Source organism: Lepus europaeus, chromosome 4, assembly GCF_033115175.1.
Source record: "Lepus europaeus isolate LE1 chromosome 4, mLepTim1.pri, whole genome shotgun sequence".
In the NCBI taxonomy this organism is placed as follows: domain Eukaryota; kingdom Metazoa; phylum Chordata; class Mammalia; order Lagomorpha; family Leporidae; genus Lepus; species Lepus europaeus.
This window is the reverse complement of record NC_084830.1, coordinates 49,269,752-49,284,846: the sequence shown is the minus strand read 5'-3', so window position 1 is coordinate 49,284,846 and position 15,095 is coordinate 49,269,752. Positions and strand designations below refer to the sequence as shown.

Here is a 15,095-nt window from a genome sequence, read left to right as displayed (position 1 = left end):
TGCAGTTGCAGTAGTTAAGAGGATGACAAAATAACAAAAGACTTAACTAAATTGTTAGGATTCTGTGCTTTTATCACCAGAAAAGGTCTGATGACACAAATCCTATTCCACGAAGGGTTAAGTAAAATTTTTAAGTTTCAGTATTTGATATACTTTTCAACAAGAATAAAGCTTACAGGACACTAAGATATCAGGTTTTGTAAATTTACATAAAGCATACAGTTTCCCTTTATAAAAGAGCCACAATCAGACTGACTTTAAAACAAAACTTACAAAAACAGTACACATGGTACAGCTTTTGGGAAACAAGTATAATTTGTTAGAATGTGACTTCATCAAAAATCATTGAAAATTCTTCAAAAATTTTACCAGGCTACCACCTAATAATGAAAGGATATACAGTCATTCACCCTTAAAAAAATATATAAAATTTAATCAAAGCCCTTTAGTGTATCTGATATTTTTTTCTTATGGTGAAGAATTTTACTTTCATGGATCTCAGTAAGGCATATAAAAATTAGGAAATTTATAAAATCATTTGGATAATACAAAAAAGCAATTACTCATTAACAGAAAAGTAAAGACTTTCTAGAAAGCTTTTTTGACTTGTCATTCATAATTCTGTTCTTAAAGCACTGCTTCCTGGGAAGAGTTCTAAGTGATAAAAATTGTCAACTTCTTTGAAAATATTCAAAACATTTAAAACCCTACTTAAATATTCTTAAGAAATTGATGTGATCATTGGACTTATTATTCTCGTAGTATTTTAATATGATGTGTAGTTCAAGGAGAACAAAAACAAGGTTACAGTATTTCTCTTGCTGCTTACTAAATATAAATAGTAACTTACTTCTCCAGTTGTGTTACTTGCAAAGTAAAATGGTACCTAACACATAAATAATTCTAGAATAAAACAAATGATCTACCTCAAAGAAACATTCTAAGAACAACAGGAAAAGTAGCCACAGAAATATTTTCATCAATGTAAATTAAGTTTCATTATTTATACCAAATTTAATTTGGCAAACTTTCTTAAAGAGCCAAATGGTAAATATATTTTGGGGGCCAAGAGCCAAAATCAAGGCAATTATGTGTGTGTTTATAAACCAGTTAAGATGCAACCACATTTTAAAAATGTGAAAACCATTCTTAGCTTCCCTGCTGTTAAAAAAAACAAAAACAGGCAACCAAACCAACAGGTTACTTAGCCTGCAGGGCTCCTTCTCTTACCTACAAAATAGGAATAATAAATTTATTAGGATTATCAGAAATAAATGATGCTTAATTCATATATAATTATAGAGCACAAATATGTAAGTATAGTATCTAATGCAGTTCATTAAATAATAGGTAACACTTAATGCAAAGACAGAAGTACCAGGATTGTTGCTTAATAGATGATAGGCAGATCAAGAGCCACTATATCAATGTAAATTCACAGAAGTGCACCCTTAATGATTTTTACCTATCTTTTGGTTATGGGATTAAGTTTACTTTCTAGACATGACCTATTATTTTTCAGGAACCTTCTAGACAGAAATGTTTGTTTGGCATTCAGACTCAATGACATTGGTATCACACTAGAGAACCACTATGCCTTCAGTGTTATTGATTACCTGCTAATGGAAGAGAGAAAGGGAAAACTGGCTATATGTGGTAATTACTGAAGCCAGGTGATGGGTATATGAGGACTCAGTACACTACTCTATGTGTTAAAAATTGATGGTGCACTGGTAACCTGGCTCTCTGTGTGAGACACAGAGGATTGCCCTAATTTGCTGCATTTACCAATTTTAACATGGTATTTACCAAATTCTGTGGTACATACTCCCATCATGATTAAGTCAACCTATCACTGAAGGCAGAGATGGAAACATCCATAAAAATGGCTTCCAACCAGAAGCCAGCTTTCTGTAATTAAATCCTGATACAGTAAGGAATAAAATATATCAGTTAGCTGGCCTCTTCTACCACTACCATCCCACCAAGTATGAGAAGCAATTCCACTTAGTGATCATTCACCTTCAGCTTCATGTTAGCTTTACTGCTATATATTGGAGGAGTGTTAGCCTACTGTACATTCTTCAAAAAGGCTGATCAAATTAACCATCTATTATAATCTTTGAGCAACTAAAAATATCCTCTCTTCCCATATTAATCATTATGTTTGGTTATTCCAATTAGTTTATTAATTTTCTAACTATAAGCTTACTAAAGATCCATACTGAAGTACTTCTCTTCAAATGAATTTCCCAGTTTCTTTACTACTACTAAAATATTTACTATTAAAAACATAGAGAAATGTTGGCACTTAAAGCCGCCACCTGCACTGCCGGCATCCCATATGGGTACCGGTTCAAGTCCCAGATGCTCCACTTCCGATCCAGCTCTCCACTATGGCCTGGGAAAGCAGTAGAAGATGGCCCAAATCCTTGGGCCCCTGCAATAGCGTGGGAAGACCCAGAGGAAGCTGTTGGCTTTGTATCTGCACAGCTCTGGCTGTTGCAGCCAACTGGGGAGTGAACCATCAGATGGAAGACCTCTCTCTCTCCGCCTCTCCTCTCTCATGTAACTCTTTCAAATAAATAAATAAATCTTTTAAAAATATATATATAGAAATTTAGGGGGCTGGTTTTGTGGCATACTAGGTAAAGCCACCATCTGTGAAGCCAGCATCCAACAATGGAGCTAGTTCAAGACCCAACTACTCCACTTCTGATCTAGCTCCATGCTAATGCTCCTGGGAAAGCAGTAGAAAGATGGCCCAACTGCTTCAGCCTCTGCACCCACTTGGGAGATTCTGAAGAAACTGACATCTGGGCCAGCCCCAGCCATTGCAGCCATTTAGGGAGGGAACCAGTGGATGGACGATCTCTCTGTCTCTTCCTCTCTTTCTGTAACCCTTTAAAATAAATAAATAAATATTTTTAATGGAAATTTAAGTGGGCTTCTCTTGGATTTCTTTAAAATACTGAAAACTAACCCAAAATACTTACAGGTAATAACTGCCTAAGCACTGACAAAGAATTCTGCTTCTGCAATATCCCATTATTACATGACTAAATTACCACATATAAATTCAATTTTATTTTTACTGAATGTGGAGATTCTCTGAATCAAAGAATTGAGGAAATACAACTTTATGTTTTATATAAACCAGCATAAAAGGCCAACCAAACTTGAATCACATTGTATGCATTTGAAGTCAATACACAGTCACATCTCAAGAAAAACCCTGGATATTTAAAAAAAAAAAAAAAAAAAAAAAAAAAAACTCCTACTAAAGCCGCTGGTCTTTTATTAACAATGTTTGAACACCCTAGGTTGTTGTTTTTTTTTTTTATGGTATTTCTAAAGCAGCAATGGAAGTAAGAAAACATCACTCACCCTTTATAATGCTTTTAGCATGGTCTACTAAAATTAAAACAATTTAGCAAAGTGAGGTAACTGACTTACTGTGACTTTAGACAAGTTGCTAGCCTTTCTAAATTGTCATTATCTCATCTGTGAAATGGAGGTAAATAATAAACCTGTACTTAAGGAATATTAAGATTATACATATAAAGTGCTTATAGTGCCTAGCATATAGTAAGCATCCAATATATATTAGCCATTCATATTATGGGTATAGAAAATCAAATCCAATATTTGCAAAACGTCTACATTAAACGTTGATTATCAAAGAAGTCAAAATCCAATCTCTCAAGTCTTACACTTGTTACTGAGTCTTTGAATGGACAGGAGGTATTGAAGCCAAAAAATAAGAACCTAATGAAACATACAAGTTTTACGTATCATCAATAAATTCTTCCTAGAAAAACACTATATCCATTTATCAGAGACTTGCCAGGATGAGAAGCCTGAAAGTCTCCTTGCACCTAAAATTACATTCTTATCTTCAAGTATTTTGTCTTTATCAGTCTAGTTTGTAAGATGTTGAAGAAACCATGGAATTACACATTATTATTATAGAGTGGTCCCTCCCATCATAAACATAGTTGAAAAACTTCATAATATCAAGCTGCAATTATTTTTTCTTTTTATACAAATACAAGTTAACTAGTTGATCTATTCAGTTGCAATATTTTTATTTTTATAAAACTGCAAAGTAATGAACATGGAAACTTTAAGAATCTCCTAAGCATTTTACATAAGTATATTTCAAGTTCACAGTCTGTCCATTTTGAACTATTTGTAATTAACAGGAGGCTTAAAACAGCAATATCTCAGACAAAGTGGGGATTAATTCTGTAGGCAGATAGCAATGAAAATGCCAAACCTGAACAATCAGTTACTGACCAGCTCCTTATACAGACGGAGTAAAAGACGTAAACTACAGAATGAAAGTGAATATAAAATTTGTGTTCCGCAAATACAACTCTATACAAGTCTTGAGATTTATCCATATCATCAACAAAAATGAACAAACTCAAGGAATTAGTTATCTCTCTCAAAGAAAAAGGCATATATCGTTTTAAATTAGAAAAAATGAACAGCAATTTCCAAGCCAAAAAAAAAGCCAATTCAAATTCTATTTACATTTTTCTATTTCACAGGTCAAAATTAAAATGTTTCTTTTCATTAATTAAAAAAACACTTTTTAAAAAAATGCATCAATACTGTGGAAGGTAACTGAATTTAGACATGCAGTCTCTAGAGCAAAATTAACTTAACTTTGCGGGGACCAACTGGCCTATCATTCAGATCTTTGATAGCAGCCATAGCTTCATTATAATTTATCATAGCAACAATAGCTTCCCCTGTAGGTAATCCTTGCTCATTATACTGAATTGAAACTGAATCAGGTATGATTCTATAACCATGGAAAAAGTCCAAAATTTCATTAACATTAGCTTTAAATGGAAGATTCATTATCTTAATAGGAGTTACTCTACTTGAACCACAATTTAATTTTGGATCAGGCATAAACCTTCCCTCAGGAAACCCTCCCACATTGCGCTTTCCAAAATCAAACTTGCCACCTTCAGGGCGACCGAAATTCACGAAAGGACGATGACTTCTGAAGTCATCAGGCAGGCTCCTAAAATCCTCACCGGGAGGCCTAAAGCCGTCAGAAAGTCCGGGGTCCTCCTCAGGAACTTCCCTGAGGTCTTCCTCAGGGAGCTGTCTGAAGTCCTCATCAGAAGGGCATCTAAAATCTTCTTCCTGAGGGCTCCGGAAGTCCTCATCAGGAGGGTGCCCAAAGTCTTCATCAGGAGGGCCCCTGAAGTCTTCATCCGGCAAATGCCTGAAATCTTCCTCCCGGGGCCGCCTGAAATGCTCCTGTGGCGGCCTCCTGAAATGCTCCTGGGGCGGCCGCCTCAAATGCTCCGGCGGTGGCCTCCGGAAGTGCTCCGGGGGCGGCCGCCGGAAGTGCTCAGGAGGCGGCCGCCTCAAGTACTCTGGGGCTGGCCTCCTGAAGTGCTCCGGGGGCGGCCGCCGGAAGTGTTCCTGAGGTGGCCGCCTGAAATGTTCTGGAGGCGACCGCCGGAAGTCCTCATCTGGGGAACGCCTGAAATCCTCCTCTGGGGGCCGCCGGAAACCCTCTTCAGGGGGCTGCCTGAAGTCCTCCTCGGGTGGTCGCCTCCATTCCCCCTGGGGCGGTCTCCTGAAGTCCTCCTCCCTAGAGTGGCTGAAGTCATCCTCCGGAGGGCACCTGAAGTCCTCCTCCCAAGGGTGCCCGAAGTCCTCCTCGGGTGGCCGCCTGAAATCCCCCTCTGGAAGCCGCCTGAAGTCCTCCTCCGGTGGCCAACTCCAGTCCTCCTCAAGAGGCCGTCTCCAGTCTTCCTCCCGGGGATGCCGAAAATCCTCCTCAGGAAGCCGCCGGAAGTGCTCCTCTCGAGGGTGCCGGAAGTCCTCCGGAGAGCGTCTGAAGTCCTCTGCAGGAAACCGGAAGTCCTCCGGAGAGCGCCTGAAGGCTTCCGGAAGGCGCCGGAAATCCCCCTGGGGATGCCTGAAGTTGTCCACTTGCCTCAACTCCTGATGTCTGAAGTTTTCAGAAGAGCCAAGTGAGTACACTTGTCCACCTCTTGAGTTAAATAAATGGGAATGGTCACGTCTATCACGGGACTGTGAATGGTCTTGTATTTTCCCACCAGACATCAAGTTTACCCCAAATTCTTGCATTTGTGCCTCAGATATAAGTCTTAATAATACCTCTGTTCCTAAGAATCTTCGTCGGTTTAAGCGTTCAGCTTTTGTGGCCTGTTCTTCTGATTTAAATTTCACCAACGCTTCTCCCAGACCAACTCCTTTGTCATCATAAAGCAAGTAAATATCATCCTCAGCAAGAGAAAAGTCTGCAAAGAACTTTTGTACTTCAACTTTTGTAACATCAAATGGAAAGTTTCTTATATAAATGCAGAGTTTCTGGCCAGAATAGCCTTCTTGAGAGTATTTTTGTGAAACATGTCCAGACCTCTCTTTCTCTATTAACCCTGGTCTCTTCTTTTCGTAACATTCAATGAACTTCAGCATTTGTTTTCTAGAAATTGGATCAACATGAACTGGACGATATTGTAAAACAGTCTTATGCAAACCCAGAGCAGTATTATAGTCTTTTAGAGTCTTGAACATCACAAAGGCATATCTTGTTCTTCTTTCATCCTTATATAAAAATCTAATCTGTTCATTAGTCAGATCAGTATCTCTAAAGAAATTTCTTAAATCTTTTTTGTTAATACTAAGGGACAGGTTTTTTAAGTGAACATAAAATCCAAGAGGAGAACGAGAACGTGTTCTTCTGGGAGATTTTGAATGAGACCGTTTTCGAAAATGTCTATCAATTCCTCTTGCTGGAGAATGTTCTTCAGACCTCATAGGAACATCATCCTCCTTAACTGTATTACCTCCTAACTCAATCCACTGTTCTTCTGAGCCTTGCATTACTTCGATAAATCTTGAACCCATAAAACTTCTATGACATTTAAGACCTCCTGAAGCATCAATACAGGAAGCAAATTTAACTATGGCATCACCATTATTTCGGCCATCATGATGTTTTAAGAAAATTACTCCATCAACACACAAACCAGAGAAAAAGACTCGTACATCATCTTCATTTACTAAGTAAGGCAAGCCTCGCAGAAACAAATAAGGATTCTCAGCCTTCAGTGGCCTTGTCTTTCTTGGCCTTAAATCATCATGTCCTGTACCATTAGCATGAAACTCAGCATCTTGATTAATTGAAGAGCCATATCCAGAATTATTTCCATCTTCCTTAATCGCATCAATAAAATTAGACATGCTGCCAACCCCTGATGCCCCAGATCCTGGTCGCCCTCTTCCTACACGATCAGTTCTTTTCATTTGTATAGTCTTCTGCATTTCTGCTCTGCTACTAAGAAAGAGCTCTACAGATGAATCCTTGATATACCCTCCTGAACGACTTATGGCACGTCTTGCATCTTCATCTGTTGCAAAAATAATAAATGCCTCCCCTACATCCCCTCCAATTATATGCACTCCTCCATCAGGAATAGTCAATCCCGTGAAGAAGTGACGAATATCCACAGGCCCCGCAATAAAAGGAAGCCCCAGTAAACGGATGACTACAGCCATGCTGAGCTCAAACCACAGCAATAATGACCTGCAGACAAAAAGGTACACATAATAGCAAGTCTTACTTTTGCAGTACCTTAACCCAAACTAAGCTTAATAATTACCTGGTTCCTGCCTCCTTCAGCATTTATAAATGAAAACAAGATAGAAGTTCACAAAAACAGTGATTGTCTCTAAGTCTTAAGCAAGGAATAAACTTTCTCTCATCTAAACATACAAATGAACCAACTACCTTGAAGAAACATTTCATTTCACCTATCCTCTACAATATAAACATCAAAAATATCAAATCTGCCTTTGTAAATCTGCCAAATGCTGCTTCACAACAAGACCAAACTACTCCTGAATTCATTAGAAATGTATCTTCTAAAACTCAGAGAGTTGTAGATTATTTTACTAACCACAATGAATTTTAGATATTTGGAAGAACCATATATGGTCAGTATCTAACTTCTGATCATGATAATAAATTTCCTTCACTAAAAGTATCACTGGCCAGATATAAAGAACAGAAATCACAAGTACCAAGATGTACTATTCTACTTTACATGTTTTTTGTCTGTGAAAAGCCTTAAACTCTGGATGTCTTACCTTTTTTAAAAATTTTTTTTTCTTGGAGACCTGTTAATTCTGTAAAAGCAACTTAACTGTGGAAAGAAAATGAAATATAATTAATCCTTGAACCCTGTAATTGAGCTTAAACAACGCCTGATTAGGAAATTCATTTCAGAATTACCTATCAAAAATGAAGCAATATAAAGAATCGCAATTACAGCATTACAAAATGTTCTTTGTTCAAAGAGGAAAATTTTCATCATTCTGTAAAAAAGGAGGTATAAAATCTAAGTAGACATGTGCAAACCATTAAAAAAAAATCTTAATGAAAATCAAACAAGTGCTCCTTGATTGGAAGTAGTATGAGTGAAGGAAATGTTATACTGTGTGAATGCCATGGTGGTTACATAAGATATGTAAAATTTATCAACACTCACTGAGTTCTATCCATAAAGTCTATGCACTGTACTGTATAGAAGAGTTTTATACCCACTTGAAAAGAAGTTCTACAAACACAATATCAATTTAAGAACACCTAAAATTCAAAAACACCTTCTCTCACTTCCCCCATGAAAACTGAATCATCTAGATCACACTTACATGCAACTCTCTTTTCTCTTCTCTTTCAAAACATTAAGACCTAATCATATTAATTAAGCAGTCAGTCAAAATAATACAATAAATAAAACACCAAATCTTGAAACTCAAGAAACAATTGTTTTGAAGCAGTAACTCCAAACCTACGGCTACCACTTGAATATACTCAACTCTCACTTCCGCACACACAACCAAATTTCATGACTTCAACATAACTGAGACAAATACTACCCCATCCCAAAATTTAAAAAATCTCAACACCATTTCTTATAGTCCTAAAACAGTAACTATTAAAATTCATCTCAAATCACATAGAAAATGTTGAGATCCAAAATTTTTCTATGACAATAGACTTATTCAGTTTTTGAACAACTATCCATACTCTTGAGAAAACCCAAATGGCAATACAGAAAAAGTAAAAATATAAAAATTCATTAATTTTAGATACTGGGTTTACTAGTATTAACTAAATTTGGTGTTTTTTCAATTCATTATTTATTTGAGACAGCTCCTATAGGCTCGTTCACTTTCCAAATATCCACAATAGCCAGCGTTGTGGGGGGGCTGAAGCTGGGAATTCAATCCAAATCTTCCATGTGTGTGCCAGTAACTGAAATACTTGAGCCATCAGTTGCTGCTTCCCAGGGCTCACATAAGAAAGAGGTCAGAGCCAGGTATAGAACCCAGGTACTCCAACTTGGGACTTAGGTGTTTAAACTGCTAAGTTAATACCTGCCCCTTACTACCTTTTTAAGGAAACATGCACTTACTACTTTCAGGGATAGCCAAACTAACAGTACCTAATGAAGTCTTTTTAAATTATTTATTTAACTTGAAAAACTGAGATATCTCATCTGCTAGTTCACTCCTCAAATGCCTCCAACAGCCAGGGCTGGGCCACAGTGAAGCCCAGAGCCCATAACTCAATCCATGTCTCCCTTGTCGGTGACAAGAACTCCACTACTTAAGCCATCACCTCCTGCCACCTAGAATGCACATCAGCAGGAAGCTGCCAATGGAAACAGAGTTGGGACTTGAACCCTAGGCACTCTAATATGAAAGTGGGCTTCCCAAACATCTCTGCCAAATGTTTGCCCATTTTCTTTGAAGTCTTGCTAATTAAGTTTTTTTTTTTTTTGACAGGCAGAGTGGACAGTGAGAGAGAGAGACAAAGGTCTTCCTTTACCATTGGTTCACCCTCCAATGGCCACTGCAGCCGGCGCACCACGCTGATCCGAAGCCAGGAACTAGGTGCTTCTCCTGGTCTCCCCTGCGGGTGCAGGGCCCAAGCACTTGGGCCATCCTCCACTGCACTCCCGGGACACAGCAGAGAGCTAGACAGGAAGAGGAGCGACTGGGACAGAATCCCACGTGCCCCGACTGGGACTAGAACCCAGGGTGCCGGCGCCACAGGCGGAGGATTAGGAGGATTAGCCTATTGAGCCGCGGCACCTGCCTGCTAATTAAGTTTTAAGACCTGCCAAATGACTAATTATAATTTACATATTTTAATATGCAAATAAATGTTGCTTTAGTCCAGTGCTCAAATTACAGTACCACTGTTCCAAAATAGGGTCTGAGACATATTCAATGAGGTGTGCAAGACTATTTTCCTTTAAAAATAGTCTACAGATTAAACTATCTGTAAGCTATAAACTAAATAACAGAGATAACAAGATGGCATGTTCCACATCTGAAAAATATTGAAGCTTACTATTAATTTATCTGCACAGTATCATAAAAGAAAAAACAATGTAGCCCTCTCTTATCAACTAGTCAATATACACACCAACAATTCAACAAAAAGTACAAATGACTTCTAAAACATGTATCTATGTTAAGGTTCCAAGACTACCCCTCCCTTAAGCATAGACTGGCTTAGCTACTTTTTCAACATTTTAAAAAGCAAATTAACTCTCTTAAATTTTTTTAATTGCAAAGGTATTTATTTACTATGAGAACAAAAATTCACTTACAAGTGAATTAGAGGATGGAGAAAGATCAGATTTTTGAGCAATAATTTAATGTCAATTTCAGAAAACTAGTAATTTATCCTTCTTAACTTAAAAACTACCTTCTTAACTATTTTAACTCTCAGTAACTAAGTGGTTTCATAAAAATAAAACTTATGGACTCCAGAAAGACTAGTTTGTTCCTAATGTGTCAATTAAATATATCTAATGCTCAAATGTCTTTGCCCATGAGATAGTAAGGTAACGTACTACCCCTCCACAACACACCTAGGAGACTATCTAGAGACCAACTCGCAAAATACTTCTCCTGTAGTTTCAATATACCATTTCCTTATGCAAATTCACCAGAGATTATATTCCTAACAGCAGATTACACAAAAAACAAAACACACAAATTAACCTAAGGCACTCTGCACTTAACATTTTTCTAATGTGAAAGCAAAAGGATTTTTATCTCCGCACTGATTGAAAGACACATTGATCTGTTAGAACATCTATGAAAAGTAGATCCTTTGAAGTTAGGTAAGTCACTGAAATTCAAAATGCATTTTAAGTAATTTAGCTGATTTTATCCAGCAGTTCGCCCCCATTTAATGCTTATTATAATGCAAAATATGAATTAAGACTGAGCAGAAAACAGGGAGACTGGATTTAAGTAGTGTAGTCTCAGATCCATTGGATTTTAAATAGTGAATAAAGTCGTTTTCCAGACATGGAGAGGGAGAGAAATTCTTTTACTTTTTGCCTGTGATTATTTCTTAAAACCCAAGGTTGTGATGAAGCATTTTCAAATTCTAAATGTGAATTTCTCCCGCAGAAAATAATGTCCCCCAGTCCACAATTATTCTTTATGATGATCTGCCTTTTATAATGTAGGTGGTTAATATAAAAGCCAAAGGCATGACCACACAGAGCCAGAGTCCTCAATAGGAACTGTAAGTGAAGACGAATCCATCATACGGCACAGGGTTTCCCATATCATCCATCATTCGCAAATGGTTATCATCCGAAGGCATCGCTTCTATAGCCCAAAGCCTTTGTCCATACTCCCAGAGGTCAGAGCTTCCTTCTTTCACGCCAGGCCAAAGTTGCTACGTGGGATCCAATGCTGTCGCCAGACCTTCAGCCAAAATGAGCTTTCAAATTAACCTGCACCGCCCAACCCCCGTGCATCTCTGTTACGCCGTCCCAAGGGCAAACGTTCCACCCCAACTCGGCACAGGGTGAACAGCTCCCAAATCTGAGATACTTCACCCATCTCAAGCTTAACGAGCTGGGCCTTCAGAGCTTTTCTGCCACTACCGACTACGATGACATAGCAAAGAAAAAAATACCTATGAAATCCTTCGAGATCTTCTCTCAAGATCGCTGGGAAGCGCACACACACCACCACATGGAGGCTGACGGGAGAGGGAGAGTTGGTGTTTAGCAAGAAAAGAGGGTGCCCTAACGGCAAGAAGCTACGCTACAACCTGGCGCGGCCGCCGGCCCCGCCTTTCCCTGTTCTTCCGTCTCGGTCGCCAACCCCTCCCCGGCCCCATGCCCCAAGGGTAACTGCTTCGCACTTGGCAATAAACACACACCACTGCTGCCGAGTCGGACACACGAGGCCGGGGGCCGGGGTCTCCTCGTCGCGGCAGCCTCCACAGAACAAGTACAACCCTCAGTGAGCCAAGAAGATGGCGCCCACTCTCCCCTCCGGTCCGGACAAACGGACGTACAGTTTGTCTGCCCATGCGCTCTCCAGGCGTAACCCACCACCCCAGCGCCTTGGCCACGCCTGCGCACGAGCCCTGACGCGCACCCCGCTTCCCGTTGTTAGGGCTGGGAAGGCGGAGCCCTGCGTTGCCAAGCTTCTGCGCACGCCCAGATTCTAGCCAATCCCGGAGCCTCGGCCAGGAAAAGGCAAAATTCGGAGACAAAGTTGGCGGAGCCGGGGAGGGCGAGGTTGGTTAAGTGTCTGTTGTGATGAGACTATAGCGCCTAACTGCTAAGCACAGTGAGCAAACTTTCGAGATTTCTAGGCGCTATGGAAAGAGACACAAAAAGAGAAAAGTTGGCTATTTCTTGTCTTGTCAATTCTGCGATTACCGTGTGGGGTAAGCATTCTGAGACTTGTAAGCTCTAAAAAGCCACAGGAATGTTGATTTTACCGCCTTACAAGTTCGCCAAATATTGCAACGCCTGAGGGCTTAATAACTGCATGTTGCTTAATCGATTTCACCGACATTAATAACCTTGCGAGGTGTCTATAAATGTGTTGCTGGGCCCAGTAGGCTAAGCCTCCGCCCGCGCGTCTGCATCCCAATCCCAGCTGCTCCGCTTCCGACCCAGCTCTCTGCTGTGGCCTGGGAAAGCAGTAGAAGATGGCCCAACTGCTTGGGCCCCTGCACCCGCGTTGAGATCCAGAAGAGGCTCCTGGCTCCTGATCAGCTTAGATTTGGGAAGTGAACCTGTGGATGGAAGAACTTTCTCTCTGTCCCTCCCTCTGTGACTCTACCTCTCAAATAAATAAAATCTTAGTACATATATATTTTAAAAAATTGTTGCCATCTTCTATTTTGTTTGTTTGTTTGTTTGTTTGTTTTTGCAGCAATAGATGAGCCAGTCTGGAAAATTGAAAAACAAGGGCTGGCATTTTGTTGCAGAAGGTTTAACCTCTTCCTGGGATGGCCAGAATCCCATATAGGATCTGGTTGAGTCCTGGCTGCTCCACTTCCGATCCAGCTCCCTGCTAATGCGCCTGAGAAAGCAGCAGAAGATGCCACTAGGGAGACCCAGATGTCCTTACAGGGTCCAGGTTTCAGCCTGGCCCAGCTCCCACCCATTGCAGCCATTTGGGAAGTGAACCACCCAATGGACAATCTCTCTCTCACTCTTCACCACGTCTCTCTCACTCTATCTGTAACTCTGCCTTTCAAATAAGTAATAAATCTAAATTTAAAAAAAAAAAGAAAGAAAAAGAGGAGTCGTTGCTGTGGTGCAGCTGGTAAAGCCACCACCTGCAGTGCCAGCATCCTATGTGAGCCCTGATTCAAGACCCAGCTGCCCCACTTCTGATCAGCTATGCTACGGCCTGGGAAATCCATGGAAGATGGCCCAAGTCCTTGAGTCCCTGCAACCGCATGGGAGACCTGGAAGAAGCACTTGGCTCCTGGCTCTGGATCAGCCCAGATGCATCCATTGCAGACATTTAGGGAGTGAACCATCAGATGAAAGACCTCTCTCTCTCTATCTCTCTCTCTGCCTCTGCCTCTCTGTAACTCTGTTTTTCAAATAAATAAATAAATATTTAAGAAAAAAAGAAAGAAAAGAAAAAATAAAAGCAGAGAATGCCACCTTGGGGAGCTTGGCTCATTGATTAGGTATTATGTACCTTGATAATATAGGATTTGGTCCTCACCTGCAGGCTGACATTAAACACTTAACATTTACTGAGGGTTTACCGTGTGCTGGTCCCTGTGCCTCATCTCATTTTACCCTTAACTACTTCCAGAATTAGGTACCATTATTTCTCCTATTTTCCAGATAAAGACATGGAAGATAACATAGTCTGTCCAAGGTCATAGATAGTACAAGATAAAACCAGGCATTGTACCCTGGTAGTTTACCTCCAAGAGACCACCACTCTGTATTACACAGAGGAGATTGTGTCCTCTGAAGCAGACTCCCTTTAAACGAATACACAGAAGCAATACTCTCGAGTGTCAATCTGGTCCATACTCACTGATAAGAAGAAGAAATCCTACTAAAATGAGATCAATTCAAAGCTTTCTATACAAAGTCAAATTATCAGAGAGTTGTTTGCTAAGCTTGGAAATCAAACATGAGGAGTTAAATAATCTTAAAAAGTGATTCTCAATTAAGGCTCCTTGGAGGCATTCCCACATATCAAATAGCTATCACTTATTGAATACTTGCTGTAGGACTCACATAGCTAAGGGTATCAGGTCAGACTCCCCTGGAAAGGTTTCACCAGGCATTGTCAGTTTCCTATAGCTTCCTTCATTGCTCTGGGCAAACCATCTCCCTTCTATACACACAGACTTTATACACCATAGGACACTATGGTGAATGTCTATGTTTTCTATTCTGCCTCTTGTCTTTTTCTAAATGATCATACTATAATTTTTTAAAAGGAAAGTTCTAATCAAGGTTATTTGGGTATAACCACCTTGTATTCTGGTTATGGAATAGTTTATTGTTCTTTAGTGTGTCTACAAGAAAACCTAATTATTTGGGCGATCAAAGAGAAAATGAAAAGCACACAGCAGACCCTGAAACACAGTGACCACAATGAGCGATAGCCACTCTAGAGTGCTGCCTACAAAGTTTGTTTCCCAGGGCATTTTGCCACAAAGGCTGTACTGCCTATTCTCTTGGATGATTTTGTATGAGATCATTTGCAGC

At 39.8% G+C, this 15,095-nt stretch overlaps 1 protein-coding gene across 8 annotated transcripts in view; it reads right to left on the bottom strand.

Moving 5' to 3' along the window:
* RBM12B (RNA binding motif protein 12B) overlaps positions 1-12,452 on the bottom strand; it is a 33,683-nt gene extending 21,231 nt beyond the window's left edge. For 2 of the 8 annotated variants that reach the window (XR_009865705.1, XR_009865706.1), the window contains exons 1-3: positions 12,269-12,452; positions 12,020-12,085; positions 8,152-8,207 (exon numbers count right to left, since the gene is read on the bottom strand). Coding sequence is in view for 3 of the 8 variants with exons in the window: in XM_062188254.1 (XP_062044238.1) it covers positions 4,654-7,560 (2,907 nt within the window). In the remaining 5 variants the exon portion in view is untranslated. The other 6 variants (XR_009865708.1, XR_009865707.1, XM_062188254.1 and 3 more) reach the window with 5 other exon arrangements.
* Between the last annotated feature and the right edge of the window lie 2,643 nt (positions 12,453-15,095).